The following is a 19188-nucleotide window of genomic DNA, read 5'->3' on the forward strand; positions in this document are numbered from 1 at the left end:
GTGTTCTCCAGCACCCTATGGCACTTTAAGGATAGATTCTCCAGGATCATTTAGGGGACAGGCTATTACACAGGTGATAGTTGAGCTGGGACAATTTTTAGGTTTGAAAACATTTTGATTCATGAAATTGAGTGTGAGAGCAATTTCTGGATTGCTGGAAAACATTGAACTAGGACTCTTGGGGCAGATTCCGTGAAAGCCCTGTTAATCATGGCCAAACAAGATTCCCAAACAGAATAGTAGCCAGTGTCAAATTGGAAAAAATACAACGGAAGGTACCCAAACTGAGGTTTACAGAATGATACTTAAAGTGATGGAGATTTAAGGCCATTGCCAGTCTTGATTGTCTGATCAGAAATCACTCCTCAAATGTTTAGTCACTTGGGCACCCAAAAGCTTTGCTTTGGGAAAGTGCATTGAAAAGTTTTAGACTAAACCCCAAATTATTTCATCCTAGCTTTCTTTATGCCCCAGGTTTAGTTTAGGTAGGAAGAAATATGTTGCCATGGGAACTCTTTTTTTTTTTAAAAAAAAAAATGGCATTCAAGTGCTTACTCTGTGGCAGACATGGTACTAAGCTCTGGAGTAGATATAGATTAATCAAGGTAGACACAGTCCCTATCCCACATAGGACTCACTGTCGTAATCCCCATTTTATAGATGAGGTAACTCAAGCCCAGAGAAGTGAAGTAACTTGCACAAGGTCACACAACAGACAAGAGGTGGAGCTGGGATTAGAACCCAGGTCCTTCTGACTCCCAGGCCCGTGTACTATCCACCAGGTCATGCTGCTTCTCTTCTGGCTGGGCCCCAGGACAGGTGCTCATTCAAAATACCACATTAAGCAAGGTTTGGCCTTCTTTCCAACCTCCATCTAAGGAAAATCCTGCCCTGCTCAAGGGGGATTGTAGCTTTTCCATCACTGAGTGACAAGCTCAATTTCTCCCTTCATTCCCCCAGCCACTTTTGGATAGTGTAAGTGAAACTAACCCTTGGAAAACTCAGGTATTGTAGTTTTACTGGTCTTTCCTTCCCTGTAGTTTTCCTACCAGCCTTTTGACCCGATCAGTTGGGAGGACTTTCAAGATGATTGTCTTGTCCAAGGCCACACTGCCTAACAGATGGGCACTTTTTGAGGGGATTCTCTAGGAGTTAAAGTATTTGCGCGACGTCTCCAGAGGTCTAGAGGATCTCCACCTATGAATCTTCAAAATCTCCCATTGAGACTCCCTCCATAGTCTCCTCAAGTTCTCAGTCCAACCCAAGACTCCTTTTCCCTCTGCCTTAATGGTCTCCCCTCTCCCCTGAAACCCACGAGGAAGGGGGAAGTACTTTTTGGTGTCTTGGTGAGCAGCTGTCAGTTAATTGTATTATAGAAGTGCTTTCTGTGTGCAGAACCCTGCACTAAATGCTTAGGAGAGTATAGTAGAGTACAATTGATAGACAGTTGGTGCCCTCAAAGAGTTTACAGTGTAGAATGACATTCATTCATTCATTCAATCGTATTTTTGAGCACTTACTGTGTACACAGCATGTTGAAAATGTGCTGCCATTTCCTTCATAGTAGCCACAACTATTGCAGGCCCACTTGGCTTTTATTAGACACTTGGGAAATACAGACTAAAGAAGTGGCACTTTTATGGCTTAGTGGAAAGAACACAGACCTTGGAGTCAGAGAAACTGGGTTCTAATCCCAGCTCTACCAGTTGCTTGCTCTGTGACCTTGGGCAAGTCTTTTAACTTATTTGTGCCTCAGTTCCCTCAATTCTTCTCCCTCCTACTTAGATTGTGAACCCTGTGTGGGACAGGTGCTGTGTCCGATCTAATTAACTTGTACCTACCCCAGAGCTTAGAACAGTGCTTGGCACACAGTAAGTGCTTTAACACATACTGTAATTATTAGAGTAATAATTACTGTACTGTCATAATTAAATACTGTAAATAATTACAGTAATTATTTCCTCTAATGGAGGAAATAAACATAAAAATATTTATGGTGGTCAAAATAAACAATTTAGAATACACGTGACATGAGTGCTGAGGAGTATAAATAAGTCCAAATGTGCTGGAGTTGGCTGAAGGGACGATATGGCTCAGGTGCTGGTCAACTAATTGAGGACGGCTTGTTGTAAGATGAGGACATTGAGTGGGGGGAGAGCTGTGGTCTGAGCCTGACTCTCTGTGCCTAATCTCTTGAATGAATAATCTGTATTTCTGAAGAAAAAGTAAATGATCTACCCGCTAGTGATGCTTTTCGTAGAATATTCCTACCTCTTGAATATAGGTTTTTCATTTTATGGTATTGGAGTGCACCATTTAAATTGGGTTGTTCTATGACTTTATGGTGAGTATCTCTACATGAGTCAGCACATAAATCTATCAAACTCTATGGCCATACTACTTGACGAGCATAAAAACAATTATATTTCAAGGCAGCTGAAAACAGCTTACCACATTTCTCTGAGAATATTCTTTGGAAGCCATAAAATAATAATAATGTTGGTATTTGTTAAGCACTTACTATGTGCAGAGCACTGTTCTAAGCGCTGGGGTAGATACAGGGTCATCAGGTTGTCCCACGTGAGGCTCACAGTTAATCCCCATTTTACAGATGAGGGAACTGAGGCACAGAGATGTTAAGTGACTTGCCCACAGTCACACAGCTGACAAGTGGCAGAGTTGGAATAAAAGCATATTGAAGCTTAGAAGGATATTGATGTCTCTGCCCCACTCAAAAAAAATCCCATCTATTGTAGTTAAGGTTTGACATTCTTCTCTGATATTCTGCTTTAGCCTTGTTAACATTGGGTCTCATTTTTTAGTATAGTTTTGAAACTTTTCAATCCCTTCTTTCTGCATTGAAAATTTATGAGTAAAGATTATTTCCCTTTCAAAGCTTTCGGTTTAAATTGTTTAAGGTGTCTGTAACCTTGGAGACTTTTCAAGATCTATCTTTACCAATTCCCGGGAAGGAAGACCTTGCTAAGCTACATTCATCGAGTCACCCAACTTCTATAGTCAAGGCAGGATCATGTGGAGAAGCATATGCCCCCCAAGGGTGGATTGCATTTTTCATGGAATACTTTAAAAGGTAGGTATATTTCTTCAGGATGCATCGGAATTGATGTTTCTGCTTTACTGGCAGAACACTTGCTGTTTTTTTTTGTCAATGACATTTCAGGTTTGTTGTCTCATGTGTTCCTAGCTGGTTTTGGGGTCCAGTAGTAACCTTGCAAGATTGTCTTGCTGCCTTTTTCGCCAGAGATGAACTCAAAGGTAAGAGAAAATGTCCAGTATTTTACTGTACAGGAAAAATGACCAAAGAATCAAAAGTAAACATAACTACTAAAAGTGGATCCTTGTAAATATCTACCAATATGATTAGTCTGACTTGAAAGCTAAATTGAAGACAAGAAATAATCCCATAAGAGAATACTCGAATGTGTCTGAATTTCAAATGAAAAGAATTAGGAGCATTTAATTTTGAAAACAATATGTATTTTTTTCTAACTTCCACATTCTCCCTCCCGTTTGTTCCAAAGTCTTTTTTGTGTGGTTTAATGACTCAGTGTTTAAAGAGTTAAAATCAAATAATTGAATCAATTGTTTTGCTACATTGGAAAATTAATATATTGAAAAGAATACCTTTTGGGATCTTACAAATTTAAATATAGATTTCATTTATGAAGTTGATTCTTAACCCACCAGGAGTTAGGTATTAAGTGTATTTGCTTTAATTTAGGAATAATAAATGTTCTCTGATGTCTACAGGTGACAATATGTACAGTTGTGAAAAGTGCAAAAAGTAAGTGAAAATCAACTGTATTGTTTTTCCTCCTGTAAGCATTATTGCCCTGTGAACTGTAGTTCATTCACTGGAAAGATTATGCCTATCAGTTTTCAAGAATTAAAATTAAAAATTGGGGCTTAATTTGTCAGTTAAATTTTGAGAGAAAATCTGGGTCATAATATAAGCTTAAACTTTATATAAAAGATAAAAAGCAACCTGATTTTTGGCAGGTTTGGCTAATAAATTTGGGATAAAGGAGATATAAATCATTTGACTTGACCAAGACTTGAATAAGACTTGTAACTGGAATATTAATGAACGTTTTGTTATTCAACTAGAAAATCCAAAAACCTTTTCCTAAGGAATAGAGCATAGGTATACATCTATATACACACACATATAGATTTTTTGTGGTGCAACGTGACATGATTCTTATTTATTTTTGAAGCTTTCAGAATACCTTAAACCTCATATGGTTTGAAGTGAGCCTGTCTTTGTAAAATTGGACAGGGTAATGCCAGTCCTAGACCTCATGGAAAGCATGCGGGAGTCCCCTGCACCCAACATATGCCCCGCTCCTTCTCTGCATCTGCAAGAGTGGACTGGATTGGCAACGGCTCTGAGGGTGGGCCATTGAGCAGCCACCGCCACAGCCTCGCTTCTCTCGGGCTGGCCTGGCAAGCTCGGCCCCAGGGCAAGGGAAAGCCCGTCAACAGCCTTCTCGTCATCCTTCTATCCGCTCTGTCCCCTCTGCAGTTGCCCTGGTCCCACATTGATAACACCAAGGTGTCAACCAGGGCTTGAGGAAATGAAACACCACGAAACACAGCAGCCGTGGTGGCTTCTGGCCGCTCAGAATCCTCATTTGCGCTGGCCCTTGTGCGCTTTTTTCTCCCGCGGCCGCCTAGAGCACACCGGGTAGCTAGTAGCTGAGGCAGCTCTGCTTTCTTGTACCCCCTGCCACTACCCATTCCACTCTGCACCGGAGGAGACACAATAGCAGCAAGTAGAGCGTGAACTAGAATGTTATGCTAATTGGCAGGCTAGGAGGCAGGTTAACCTTGAATAGTCATTCTCCTCTTCCTTTCCCTTTTCTTCCCCTCCCTCTCCAAGAGAAATAACAAGGAGGAAAAAGATTAATCCTTATCTCCAGCCAGGTCTCCCCTACACATGCACACACTCGTCCATGTACAGACATACACGCGCACACCCACGCTTTACCTCAAGGCCTTGTGAGTGTCCTTAGTCTACCTCCCAGTGGTTTAGCAGTCAACGTGTCATTTTTCTCAAGTCTTTCAGCCTCTAATTGCCACTGTTCTTATTCTGATTCAGAAGCTGAGTTTAAAAATAAATCTTAAGCTGGTTAAATGTTAAAATTGATTTACCGAATTGACCCAGACTTTGCCTACTGTTAGGAAGAAATGTGCAGGGGTCATGTCTAGGCCAGTGGGGCTGATCCCCTGTCCTTGAGGAGACTCCAGCCAGTCCTGTGGGACCCTGGCTCAGCCACTCTGCAAATGGAAGCAGAGGCCCCTTCCTCAGCCACACGCCCACCAACCTCTCATCGGAGCTGCAGCTTTCTCAGAGAGTGAACTTGCAATGGTGGAATTAAAAACCAATCGATGGAACTTATTGAGCACTTAGGTTGTACTAAGAAATAAATAAATGAAATTAGAGCCACGCTAGCCACCTGCTGCTTGTTGGGGTTCCTGCTGTGGCTGCCAGGGAGGTGGAACCGAGGAGTCGGTAGAAGCGAGAATTCCTGGGAACTGGTGGCTGAAGGGGGAAAGCAGGGATTTGGTTTCTCTTTTTACTTTCTTGCATGATTGTGCATCTTATTGGGCCACCTGCTCCTGTCGCCACACCACCGTGGCTACTGCTGCTAAGAGTGGTGCTAGAGCACAGACACGGGATGGCCCATAGTCGGCTTTATGCCTGGGATGTGGACGGGTGTTTTGCCAAAGTAGGAGGTATTCTGTTCCAAGGGCAAGAGTGGAAATTGCCCTTCCATGTCCAGCCCGGCCAGAGCATATACTTTACTCCACTGAGGGGTGGTCTGGAGATTCAGCAATGCCCTTTCTGAAGGTGTAGATTTTAGGACTTCAAGCAGGAGGCTTTTGTCAGAAAGTCTCCAGGAAGCATCCAGTGTGTTAAAGACCTCAGGGTCTCACTCTAAGTGAGTTCTGCTGTATTGGTTAATTGTGCCACCTTTGACTATTTTCTCTCATCTTGGGAACTTCCCAAGGCCATTGTTCTCTCTCAATGCTTGGTACAGTGCTCTGCACATAGTCGTCACCCGGTAAAAATTATTCTTATGGTGTTACATGTAAAACAACATGTTTAGAACTAAATTATTTCTTTTTTGCTTAGGTTGAGGAATGGAGTTAAATTCTGTAAAGTGCAAAAGTTTCCTGAGGTATTGACTTTATTACTCAATTTATTTTTATATGGCTGGTCAATTAAGCTATTATGGATAGGAGGACTTGGACCTCTTGATGCGGGCCTGCTCTCCCTAATGGGTTTGTGGGGGAAAATTGGTCGATGACAATGTCACTTGAACTCATTCAGGGGACCTCCACTCCTCTTCCCTGTCCTCCCACCCACCTAACACAGCTAGGACTTTATCCTTCATAACCCCAACAAGTCAGGGGGGAAAGAGAGAGAGCTCCAAATATTGACCATCCCCCGCCACCATTTCCCCATATGATTTGGAGAAATACAGTGAAAATTAGCAGGGCCTGGAGCTCTAAATCCAAAATTGAGGGAAGACAGCACATACTTTGTGGAAGTTAGTCTTTATCTAATTGAGAGTCTGAAATAGGTCATTAAGGGCGCATTTGGCAGGCATGCTAAAAGCTATGCTGTCCAACCCGTTCCATTGTTCTAAACTATGAAGGGTGTGAGGCCGGCTCCTCTTCTCATTCCGTGCAGGTGTGAGGCACCCTTCTCTTCTCCCAAATGGTGCTGAGCGGGTTGGAGGAGGAGGGTCTGAAGCTTGGTTCACTCTTCCCCTGGCCCAGGGCCTTAGGTGTCAGAGGAGCAGTAGGGTGTTATGAATGGTGTGCCGAGTCTCTGGTCGGCTCTTTGTTCTGCCTGGCCAGTGTGTGCTGTTTTGTGAAGTTAGGTGTTACCAGTTCCTGGGACTCCTTTCCTGGAGGTTTGTGACTGTTAATGGAAAGTTATAATCTTGGTATTTGTTAAGCGCTTACTATGTGCAGAGCACTGTTCTAAGCGCTGGGGTAGATACAGGGTAATCAGGTTGTCCCACGTGAGGCTCACAGTTAATCCCCATTTTACAGATGAGGTAACTGAGGCACAGAGAATAATAATGATAATGTTGGTATTTGTCAAGCGCTTACTATGTGCAGAGCACTGTTCTAAGCGCTGGGGGAGATACAGGGTAATCGGGTTGTCCCACGTGAGGCTCACAGTTAATCCCCATTTTACAGATGAGGTAACTGAGGCACAGAGAATAATGATAATGTTGGTATTTGTCAAGCGCTTACTATGTGCAGAGCACTGTTCTAAGCGCTGGGGGAGATACAGGGTAATCGGGTTGTCCCACGTGAGGCTCACAGTTAATCCCCATTTTACAGATGAGGTAACTGAGGCACAGAGAAGTTAAGTGACTTGCCCACAGTCACACAGCTGCCAAGTGGCAGAGCCGGGAGTCAAACCCATGACCTCCGATTCCGAAGCCCAGGCTCTTTCCACTGAGCCACGCTGCTTCTATAATGTACTTTATGCACTGAAATTGGGGGTTTCCTAGATTTGGGGGGACCAAGTGAAACGAATTGTAGTCCTCATTGCAAAACCAAAATAAAAAAAGAAACACGTCATCTAGGGAACTGTTTGAAGCTTGAATAGTTAATGGACTCTTGGAACAAAAAGGACAGACCGTGCCCATGAAAGCAATGAACTAAACTGGAAATCAGGTTGTTAATCCTCCTCGCTCAGTTGACTTTTGGTTTGAAAAAGTGTGCTTCAAATTTCCTGTAGAGAAATAATAGCTTTTAGTACGGATACCTTTAGAGTCTTTGTAGCAAGTGGTTTATGAAAGTGAGTCGTTCTGATTGTAGTTAACCTGTGAAATTCATTGTTATAGGAAAATGCAGTGCAGCACTTTAACCAGCCTTATAAAAGAAGGGTAATTTTAAAAGAACCAAAACAAGCACATTTTTTTAGGATTCAGCACATTGGCCAACCCTAAGTTTCTCACTGCAGAATAAATTATTTTTTCTTTTTTTTGGCTTGCTTTTAAGATTCTATGCATTCATCTAAAAAGATTCAGACACGAACTGATGTTTTCCACCAAAATCAGTACCCATGTATCTTTTCCACTGGAAGGCCTGGATCTTCAATCGTTTCTTGCTAAGGACAGCCCGGCGCAAATTGTGACATATGATCTTTTGTCTGCCATTTGTCATCATGGGACTGCAAGTAGTAAGTACCAGTTTTTACAAATCAGTGTGGAGACATGGCATTTGTTCTTAGCATCTTTTAAATGTCCAGATTATAATAATGTTGGTATTTGTTAAGCGCTTACTATGTGCAGAGCACTGTTCTAAGCACTGGGGTAGATACAGGGTAATCGGGTTGTCCCATGTGAGGCTCAGAGTTAATCCCCATTTTACAGATGAGGGAACTGAGGCACAGAGAAGTGAAGTGACTTGCCCACAGTCACACAGCTGACAAGTGGCAGAGCCGGGATTCGAACCCATGAACTCTGACTCCCAAGCGCGAGCTCTTTCCACTGAGCCACGCTGCTTCTCTAACTATAATAATGTTGGTATTTGTTAAGCGCTTACTATGTGCCAAGCACTGTTCTAAGCGCTGGGGTAGACACAGAGTAATCAAGTTGTCCCAGATTAAGACTGGCTCACAGTCTTAATCCCCATTTTCCAGATGAGGTAACTGAGGCACCGAGAAGTCAAGTGACTTGCCCAAAGTCACACAGCTGACGAGTGGCCGAGCCGGGATTCGAACCCATGACCTCTGACTCCCAAGCCCATGCTCTTTCCACTGAGCCACGCTGCTTCTCTGATCTAACTAGATGATCTAACTAGAGTTTATTCTAACAAAAAATGAATATCACATGCATTTATGATGTGAATGGATCACCTCTACATTCCGCCTCCTTCACTCCTGTCATGAGCCACAGAGCGTTGCTGGCAGAAAATTAGATATTAGGCTGATTTCGTCCATTTCGAGTTTATCCTTGCATGCTTCAACTCTGCCCTCTCCTCTGCCCAGCAAAACTATTTCTCCATCCTTATTGACACGATGCCCATCACCCTCACCAGTTGTTCCAGACATTTAACTCCCTCCTCAGTTCCCCTGCCCCCAGGCCTTCCCCATCTCTTGCCCCCAGTGACCTACCAACTTCATCAATAAAATTCACACTATCAGGCGTGACCTCCTGAAAATCTCCCCCTGCCCCCTCCAGTCCTTCCCCTTTCCTGCCCCTTCTTCAACTCTCCCGTCTTTCCCAGCACTATCTCTAGAGGAAATCTCCTGCCTTCTCTCAAAATCCACCCCTTCTACCTGTGCATCTGACCCATTCTTTCTCACCTTGTCAAAATACTTTCCCCCTAACTTCTTCCCTCCTTAACTGCCATCCTTCAACTGTTCACTCTTCAGTGGCTTCTTCCTCACTGCTTTTAAACATGCCCGTATTTCCTCTATCCTAAAAAAAACCCCTGTTTGGAGCCCACAGCTCCCTCCAATTATTGCCTATCTCCCTCCTGCCATTTCTCTCCAAAGTCCTTGAACTAGTTGTTTATACCCACTGTCTTTAATTCCTCTTCTCAAATTCTCTCCTTGACCCCCTCCAATCTGGCTTCTCTCCCCTTCACTCCACAGAAACTACTCTCTCAAAGGTCACCAATGATCTCCCTGCCAAATCCAACAGCTTCTACTCCATTCTAATCCTTTTTGACCTCTCAGCCGCCTTTGACGCTGTTGACCACTCCCTTCCCCTGGAAACATTAGCCAAACTCAGCCTCACTGACAGTGCCCTCTCCTAGTTCTCCTCCTCTCAGTCTCTTTCGCGGGCTCCTCCTATGCTTCCTATTTCTTAACTGTGTGTGTCCCTCAAGGTTCAGTTCTGGGTCCCTTCTTTTCTCCATTTACACCCACTTCCTTGGAAAACTCATTCGCTCACATGGCTTCAACTCACCTCTATGCTGATGACACTGAAATCTGTAGCTCCAGCCCTCATTTCTCTCCCTCTCTGCAGTCTCGCATTGCCTCCTTCCTTCAAGACATCTCTACTTGGATGTTCTCCCGTCACCTCAAACTTAATATGGCTAAAACTGAATTTCTTATCTTCCCACCCAAACCCTATTCTCCCCTCACTTTCCCATCACTGTTGACGGTACTTCCATCCTTCCTGTCTCACAAGCTCATAACCTTGGCATTATCCTCTCTCTCATTCCACCCACATATTCAAGCCATCACTAAATCCTGTCAGTTCTACCTTCAAAACATCGCCAAAATCCACCCCTTCCTCACCTTTCAAACTGCTACCACATTGATGGAAGCACTTGCCTATCCCGCCTTGATTATTGTATCATCCTCCTTGCTCACCTCCCTGCCTCTCCCCAGTCTATACTCCATTCTGCTGCCCTAATCATTTTCCTTCAGAAACGTTCAGACCATGTTTCCCCACTCCAAGAACTGCCAGTGGTTGTCTGAGTACCTCCACATCAAACAAAAACTCCTCACCATTGGTTTTAAAGTACTTAATCACCTTGCCCCCTCCTATCTCACCTTGCTGCTCTCCCGATACAGCCCAGCCTTCACACTTCGTTCTTCTGACGTTAACCTTCTCACTCTACCTCAGTCTCGTTGATCTCGCCACCAACCTCTCGCCCACATCCTTCCTCTGGCGGAATTCCCTCCCTCCTCATATCAGACCAATAATTGTTCTTCCCGACCACATCTCCTCCAAGAAGCCTTCCCTGACTAAACCCTCCTCTTCTCTTCTTCCACTCCCTTCTGCGTCATCCTTACTTGCTCCTCCATTCATCCTCCCTCCAATCCTCACAGCATATATGTATATATCTCTAATTTGTCTATTTATTTATGTATATTAACGTCTGTCTACCCCTCTAGACTGTGAGTTCATTGTGGGCAGGGAATGTGTCTGTTGTTATATTGTACTCTCCCAAGCACTTAATACAATAAGGAGCAGTATGGCCTAACAGATTGAGCACAGGCCTGGGAGTCAGAAGGTCATGGGTTCTAATCCCAGCTCCACCATTTGTCTGCTGTGTGACCTTGGGCAAGTCACATAACTTCAGTGCCTCAGTTCCTTGATCTGTAAAATAAGGATTAAGACTGTGAGCCCTTTGTAGGACAGGGACTGTGTCCAACCCGAATATCTTGTATCTACCCCAGCACTTAGAACAATGCCTGGCACATAGTAAGTACTTAACACATGCCATAATTATTATTATTATTTGTAAGCGATCACTAAATACTATTGAAGGAATGAATGAATGATGTCAAACAGGCCCAAAACTGAGTTTCAGGCTATGAGAGGAAGGAGTGTAATTTTTTTTTTTTAATTTATATTTTCCATGACTCTTTAAAGTTGAACACCCAGTTTCTAGCACCAGGGTCCTAGTGCCCATGGCAATTTACAGCCAGTATAGGAACTCGCATGGGGCTCCTCTCTAGTGTGCCCCAAGCTTATCTTAATAGTTTGCTGCTGCCATCATTTAAATTTAGGAACCTCAAAAGGCAAGGAAACATTTTGACTAACCAGTCATGTGCCTTACAGGCAGTCTGAGGTTTGGAGAAATACCAAATACCCCACTCGTTCCCTCTGCCGGAAAGTAATTTCTCTTATTGCAGGCTCCATACACTCAGACACATAGTTTGAGTGTAACAGTTTTACTTTGTTCAACCTTGTAACAGAAACAATAAGTGTACAACAGAATCATGCAGATAGATCCAGAAGGTATCTGTTTGGAAGTTGTTACTAATTTAAACTCAGCAATTACCAGCTCCATTGCTATAATTCCCTGAGTAGCTCTTCTGTTGGCCTCGAGCCCACCCAGATTTCCCGGCTAATTCATTCTGTTGGCCCTCAGCCTTCCTGGTGAGCACCAGTTTCACATGCCTTTTCCCTCCAGTCTTCTAAAATGGTCTCTCTCCTTTTTCCTTGTGACTCTTGGGTTTTGCTCCACTTTTCTTGCCCTCTCCTTAGTTGCCTAAATCCTCCCATGAAATTAACTGAGCTTTTGCTGATGTCACCAGCTGAGAAATTGTTATCCTATGCGAAATAACTTTTATTCAGGGCAGAGTCCAAGTGAGGAGATGCCCTGTTTAAGGAACTGCTGGGCTTCTCCCCCACCCCATTTTTTTTAATGGCATTTAAGTGCTTACTATGTGCCAGGCACTGTACTAAACAATGGGGAAGATCAAGCTAATCAGGTTGGACACAGGCCATGGTCCCCCATGGGGCTCACAGTCTTAATCCCCATTTATATAGATGAGGTAACTGAGGCACAGAGAAGTAAAGTACCTTGCCCAAAGTCACACAGCAGACAAGTGGCAGAGCTGGGATTAGAACCCAGGTTCTTTTGACTCCCAGGCCTGTGCTTTATCCACTAGGCCATGCTATTTCTTATGTGGGCTTCGTGCTTTTCTATGTGAAGACTAGACTATTGCAGAAAGGAGGTGTCAAAAATTTGGGTATTTTAACGTTTTAAAAATGGACATAATTGCTCACTCACCTAAAGTTCACAAAAGGGTGAGGCCTCCATTGGCTTATGTTTTAATAACATTAGCAGAGTTTGGTTTTTTAACCAGATGGACACAGGAAAATTGGTTAGTACTTTTAGTCACAATTCAGAATAGTAGGCCTAAGAACTAGGACAGTTTTGATAGCCCGTGTTCTGTTCAAACCTTCTAATTTTCTAATTAGCCTGAGAATCTGCCCATCTGCCAGCTGCTGCCTGGTGTAGCTGGTTGTGTTCCCCCTTGTGCCCCTGCAAACCTGCTAGACACTGGGATTACATTGGAGGCCTTCAAACTGGCAGCCCCATATGGGAACAGGGTTGAAGATGGTGTAAGATCCTGAGATGCAGTCAGTCAGTCAGTCTGTCGGTTAGGAGGTGGTGCCGGCCGGGAGAGGTGCGGGGGGAAAGAGTATCCGTAGATGCTGCTGGAAAAGGGCCTGAAGCGAGCATAGCTCTAGAAACACTGATCTTAAAAGTGTTCCTCGGTCTGCTACCGTTAGATTATTGCTTAGGATAAAGTGTGCTCCAGGTAGATTAAAACAAAAACAGATTTTCTTCCAGATTCACCCTGAGATTAACCCTGCGGACTCAACTTCAGCTTCTGACACTGGCATGAAAACCACATTGCCTTTTGCAAAAATTGGATTTGTAGCTGTAGGGGAAGATGCCATAACTTGCCTTCTACACATTTTAAATGTGGGGCCACCATTAGAGAGGGACACCTGATATATGAGGTGCTTGTATCCACCCCAGCAGTTAGTGCAGTGCCTGGCACAGAGAAGCGGCGTGGCTCAGTGAAAAGAGCCCGGGCTTGGGAGTCAGAGGTCATGGGCTCTGCCACTCGTCAGCTGTCTGACTGTGGGCAAGTCACTTCACTTCTCTGTGCCTCAGTTCCCTCATCTGTAAAATGGGGATTAAGACTGTGAGCCTCAAGGGGGACAACCTGATGACCCTGTATCTACCCCAGTGCTTAGAACGGTGCTCTGCACATAGTAAGCGCTTAAATACCAACATTATTATTAACAAATGCCATTATTATTGTAATTATTACTCCTTATCCAGTCTTTTCCAGGTGGAGTTGGAATGGGTCCTCTAATCAGAAGTTTTAGAATGAAAGTAGCTTTTGGTACAATATAGCCTCATGGCTGACTTTGTGTTCTTAGCAGGGTCAAGAAAGAACGTAGGGGCTACAGCCCCTTTAGTACCCTCTTGTCCATTGTGGGGGTAAGGGGATCGGGGATCAAGGCTTGGTCCTCGCTACCCAGAAGCATGCGGGTTCTTGAAGCGTAGGTGCCTCTCTGCTTGCCCTTGATCTGACCCTGATTTCTGCTGCCGTGGCACAGCTGTATTGAGTTGGCTGAAATGTAGGAGCAAATGGAAAACTCTTCTGCTCAGGAACTGACTGCCTGGTCACTCTCTACATTCCATTCCCAAGGTCAAATGTGGCTAAGCCCCAATCAATAGCAAGAGACCCTCTGTCAAATGCCCTGGCTCCCTTTCAGGCAATCATTCTTGTTGCCTGAGGGAGTCCATTGTCAAGGTCTGTGTGAAGAATGGAACCTTAGTCTGTTGAAATAGAGTAGAACGACATGATAAACCGCTCAAGGGACAAAGAAATGAATGGTGCTGAAGCTCATTAATAGTGCTCCATAGCTTCATTCCCAGGGGTAATTCTCTGATGCCAAATTTTCTGTGCCATAAGTGTTTTTTAACAGGTGATATTAAACTGGGTTCTGCTGAAATATTTCTCCACCATTCACCCAGGAGGGAGATTTAATATCGTATGACTTGAAAATGGCTCATTTTCTTTGAAGATTTATCCATTTTTCTTCATCCTGCACTTATTTGTTCTGTTTCACTACAAAGAAATCGTCCTCGTATGGTACCAATTTTTTTTTTTTTTGCAAACGCAGGTGGACACTACATAGCCTACTGCCGAAATAATCTAAATAATCTGTGGTATGAATTTGATGACCAAAGTGTCACAGAAGTTTCTGAATCTACTGTACAGAATGCAGAAGCTTATGTACTCTTTTACAGGTGAGGAAATACTTTGAGTCAAAATTATATAATGGTAAAGGCTAATTCACAGGATTAGCTTGCAAGTTTCTCATGACTCTAAAGCTCTCAAAATAACTACTCTCATTAGAGGTGACAATAACGATGACTTGTTTTTCTTTCTAATGTAATGATTTCGTGGCTTAGTGGAAGGGTCACGGGCTTGGGAGTCAGAGGAAGTGGGTTCTAATCCCAGCTCCACCACTTATCTGCTCTCTGACCTTGAGCAAGCCACTTAACTTCTCTGTGCCTCAGTTGCCTCATCTGTAAAGTGGGGATTGACTGTGAGCCCCACGTGGGATGACCAGATTATCTTGTATCTACTCCAGTGCTTAGAACAGTGCTTGGCACATAGTAAGCGCTTAACAATACCGTAAATAATATTATTATTAAAAAAGCAGATGAGTAAGAGGGTTAGATTTGTATTGTATTGTTAGCGGATATTTTAAGTGCTCTTGTGCACATATATTGTTTTAACATCTGAGCATTCATCACAGACATTTCAGCAATTATATATATTCATTTTATTCTTCTATAGTATTTAAGTGCTTACTATATGCTGGAAACTGTACTGAGTGCTGGGGTAGATACAAGATAATCAGGTTGGACACAGTCCCTGTCCCACATTTGGCTCACAGTCTTAATCTCCATTTAACAGGTGAAGTAACTGAGGCCCTTGGGATTGACTTTTCCAAGGTCACATAGCAGACAAGTGGCGGAGTCATGATTAGAAACCAAGTCCTCTGGCTCCCAGGCCTGGGCTCTTGCCACTAGGCCATTCTGCTTTTATTGAGCCTTTTCTCTGTGCATAGCGCTAAACTAAGCACTTGGGAAAGTTCAGTAGAGTTAGTAGACGTGATTTCCTTCCTGCAAGGAGTTCACAAACTAGCAGGGGCACTTCTGCACCACCGAAACTTGAGCACTCACCACTAATGATGATAATAACAAATACGACAGTAATTGTGGTATTTAAGAGCTTACTATGTGCCAAGCTCTGTATTAAGCCTTGAGGTAGATTCAGGATAATCAGGTTGGGACCCAGTCCCTATCTCACCTGGGCCTTACAGTAGGAGGAAGAACAAGCATTGAGTCTCCATTTTACAGATGAGGAAATAAGCACAGAGAATTTAAGTGACTTACCCAAGGTCAAAAGACAGGAAAGTGGCAGAGCTAGGATTAAAACTCAGTATCTCTGACTGCCAGACCCACGCTTTTTTCACTGAGCTATGCTGCTTCTTTAATTCTACCCACTCTTCTCCCCTTCCTCCTCCTATCTGTAACTTTCTAGTGTCTGCTTCTCCCACTAAATTGTGAGCTTTTTGAGGGCAGGGAAACATGCATATAATTCTATAGTACATTCCCGAGCACTTAGTACACAGTAGGTGCACAATACATACTGTTGATTGATAGCCAATATGTCCAAAGAGACATAAAATACAGTAAGTATTTTACATACAGTAAGTACAATACCAATATAGTAAGTGATTTTAGAAGACTAAAGATGAAAGCAACAGAGTAATAATAATGATAATAATTGTGGTTTTAAGCACTTACTATGTGCCAAGCACTGTACTAAGTGCTGGGGTAGAGATAGATAATCACATGGAGAATAAAGTTCAAGTAGAATGGAGAACCGTAATATTATTAAACTAGTGAAAGAACTGGAGTGTGTTTTGTTCTTTCCAAGTATCAAACTGAGAGAATGGTTTCCTTTTTCAGCAGCTCTGATCTGGTAATGGGGTAAAATTTAGTCTAATGGAATAGGGATTAATTTTTGTGCAGCTCTGAAACAGAGAAATCGGAATTACTATCTGATGCACTTCTATAGCTTAAAATGTCTTCACATAGAGCTGTCCCTTCATTTTCTAAAGTGATGTGACTAGCTGTGAGGTAGCCATGGAAACAACCGGAATTCAGCAGGCTATCGATCTAGCTAACTGGACTCATTTTAGGGCTAAATGGATAGTGGGTCCGAATTTGCAAGCTAAAATAAAACGAGCCATTTATCTTTCCCATATTGCATTTTTTGGGAGTCATTTAAACTGCTTTAAGGTCTCTGGTACCTTCTGTTCAATGAGACCCTTAATTTTTAACAGAAAAAGTTCCGAGGATGCACAGAAAGAGAGACGAAGGGTGTCCAATTTGTTGAATATGATGGAACCGAGTCTTCTCCAGTTTTATATTTCTCGACAGTGGCTGAATAAATTCAAGACTTTTGCTGAGCCAGGACCAATTTCAAATAATGACTTCCTTTGTGTTCATGGAGGTAAGAAATCCCACAATGGGGAACGACGGTAGGAGTGGAAATCCATTACTGTAATAGCTGTTAGGTTTCGTGTGATATGCACATTGGGACTTGAAGGTCCAGTTGCAAATGATGTTCCTTGTCCCATAGTTTCTCCCATGGCTAGAGACACTGTTGTCAACAAGATGTTCTTCAGTCCTCCAGTGATTCTGGAGGGCTCCAGGCTTGTTTTTAGTTATAAATGTCCAATTTATTCCTCTCCTCTCCCTCCCCCCATCCTTTTTCCTAATTAACCCATTTTCTCAACTTCATTGAAATTGAAATTAGAATGTGCCATTGATTTCCCCTAGTAATCAGTTATTTAATCATGCATTTGCCAAAATTGCTCATGTTCGTAACACTGGATGTATGTATCTAAGAGAAGGAAATGATAAACACCAAAACCTTTTTAAAAATCATTTTATATCACCTGTAGAATTTTAAAAAAATTTTGTGCATTCTGGAAATAGTTAAATGAGAGAGTTTCATGTGACTTCTTTAGTTGGGGAAGCTGTTCCAAAAGAAGCAGTGAAGTGAGTTGAGAAATTTGAGAATGAAGGTGTTTTTTTGTGACAAAAAAAAATTCTTCCAAATTAATTTTTCTTAGGTGTTCCTCCATGCAAAGCTGGGTATATAGAAGACCTTGTTGTAATGCTGCCTCAGAACATTTGGGATAACTTATATAGCAGGTATAATTTTAAATACAACTATTTCTACAACCGTCTGTAAATACTTTTATGTCTGTCTCCTCCATTACAATATAAACCCTTTTTAGGCAGGGAATGTGTCACTTGCTGATTTTATCCATCCCAAACACTGGGTACACTGCATTGCACCGTTGGGCACCCAATAAATGCTGCTGCAATGATCTCATCCTATTACAAATCGATTGTTCCTTTTCCCTCTTATTGGTTTTATGGGAAGTAAAACAGGAGTACTGGAAATCAGGATTAAAAATATGCATAAACCGAGGCCATCCTGTCATAAGGATTTTCCCAGATGGTACTGAAAAATAAGCCTCGGGGGCTTTGTGTGGGAAAGGGTCCCCTGAGGTTTCTGAAATGGAGATGGGGAAGCCCAAGAGCATTTCTCCCTCTTCCTCTGTCATCTCCCAACCTCCTTAAAAGCAAGCAATCAGTGGTAGTTATTGAGAACATACCCTGTGCAGAGCACATGACAAAGTTCTTGAAACAGTGAGAACAGCATGAGCAAAAAGACATGTTCCTTGCCCTCGCGAAACTTCCAGTCTCTCTTACTCTGTTGTTGTTAGAATGGGAAACTTCTCCTTCCCACCCTGGCCAAGAGGTCTTGGAGGCTGGGGACGGGAGGGTCGGGAGAGAAGATGTGGAAGAGAAAAAAGTGTTGGAGGAAACTACTTTGATTCTGAACATGTTAGCTTTCTCTGCTGGAACCTTGAATCAGAGAGGAGAAGCCTCTACCTAGAAAGAAAAAGTCTTTTTATGGAGTTCCTGCCAGCAGAAAGACTGGCATTGATTCACAGGTGGAATTTTTTCCACGATCAGGGTCAGTGGCTGTGCTCTTTTAGAGAACCTGACATTAATTAGTTCCATTTTTCATGCATAGTACTCACATGATTGAGGCTCTCACCTTGTCTGTCAGGATCATTAATAATGCATTCCAGATAGCATGTGGGTAACTTTGTGTTCAGGTAGGGCAGCTGGTGACTTTATGTATTTGTGGAACACAATTTGTTACATTTTGATAAAATATATACACTTTGATAAAATTTTATTACCCTTTTGGGCTTTCTTAACATTAGCCTAACATGCTTTTTAACATATAAATTTATGTACCCCTTATAGGAAGCACGAAAGATTTGTGTCAAAAAAAAAACCCTGAAAAAAAATTTTGTGTTTTGCCTCTTGAAATGGAAAAGGTTAAGGGATTTTGCCCTATGCAAAGAAGATTTGGGGGTGGGAATTTGAGTCTTTTTCAAAAGCAATATTCCACAAATAGATCTAGAATAGAGTAGCGTCTTCAAGGATATGTGGGAATGGAGGATTAAGGCAAGAAGAACCAAATAAGAGAGGCTCTGACCTACAAAAGGAAGCTTTAGGTAGTACTGAGTTGGTAAAGAGTGCCTACCAGTGTGCAGTAGAGGGCTGCTATCTGAGTGTCAGTGAAGAAAAGTGTGTCTTGAACCTGGATCATGAAAGGGTAGTAAAGGGGTGCTGAGGAGTAGGAATTGTGAAATGGATACGTCTTCAGCTCTCTAAATTTCATGAGTGCAAAAAAAATTGAATCTGTAGAATTGATACATGTTTTTTTCCCACATTTTCCCATTC

At 42.8% G+C, this 19188-nt stretch overlaps 1 protein-coding gene across 4 annotated transcripts in view; it reads left to right on the forward strand.

The window, feature by feature from the left end:
* The window catches only part of USP33 (ubiquitin specific peptidase 33), an 84089-nt gene that overhangs the window by 55524 nt on the left and 9377 nt on the right, over positions 1-19188 (forward strand). For 3 of the 4 annotated variants that reach the window (XM_029062854.1, XM_029062855.1, XM_029062857.1), the window contains 8 exons: positions 2919-3091; positions 3182-3276; positions 3772-3805; positions 6161-6206; positions 8053-8233; positions 14454-14580; positions 16695-16864; positions 17490-17571. In XM_029062854.1, the coding sequence (XP_028918687.1) occupies positions 2919-3091; positions 3182-3276; positions 3772-3805; positions 6161-6206; positions 8053-8233; positions 14454-14580; positions 16695-16864; positions 17490-17571 (908 nt within the window). The remainder of the gene's footprint in view (positions 1-2918; positions 3092-3181; positions 3277-3771; positions 3806-6160; positions 6207-8052; positions 8234-14453; positions 14581-16694; positions 16865-17489; positions 17572-19188) is intronic. The other variant, XM_029062856.1, reaches the window with a different exon arrangement.

The sequence above is a fragment of the Ornithorhynchus anatinus genome, chromosome 4 (assembly GCF_004115215.2).
Source record: "Ornithorhynchus anatinus isolate Pmale09 chromosome 4, mOrnAna1.pri.v4, whole genome shotgun sequence".
Taxonomy (NCBI): Eukaryota; Metazoa; Chordata; class Mammalia; order Monotremata; family Ornithorhynchidae; genus Ornithorhynchus; species Ornithorhynchus anatinus.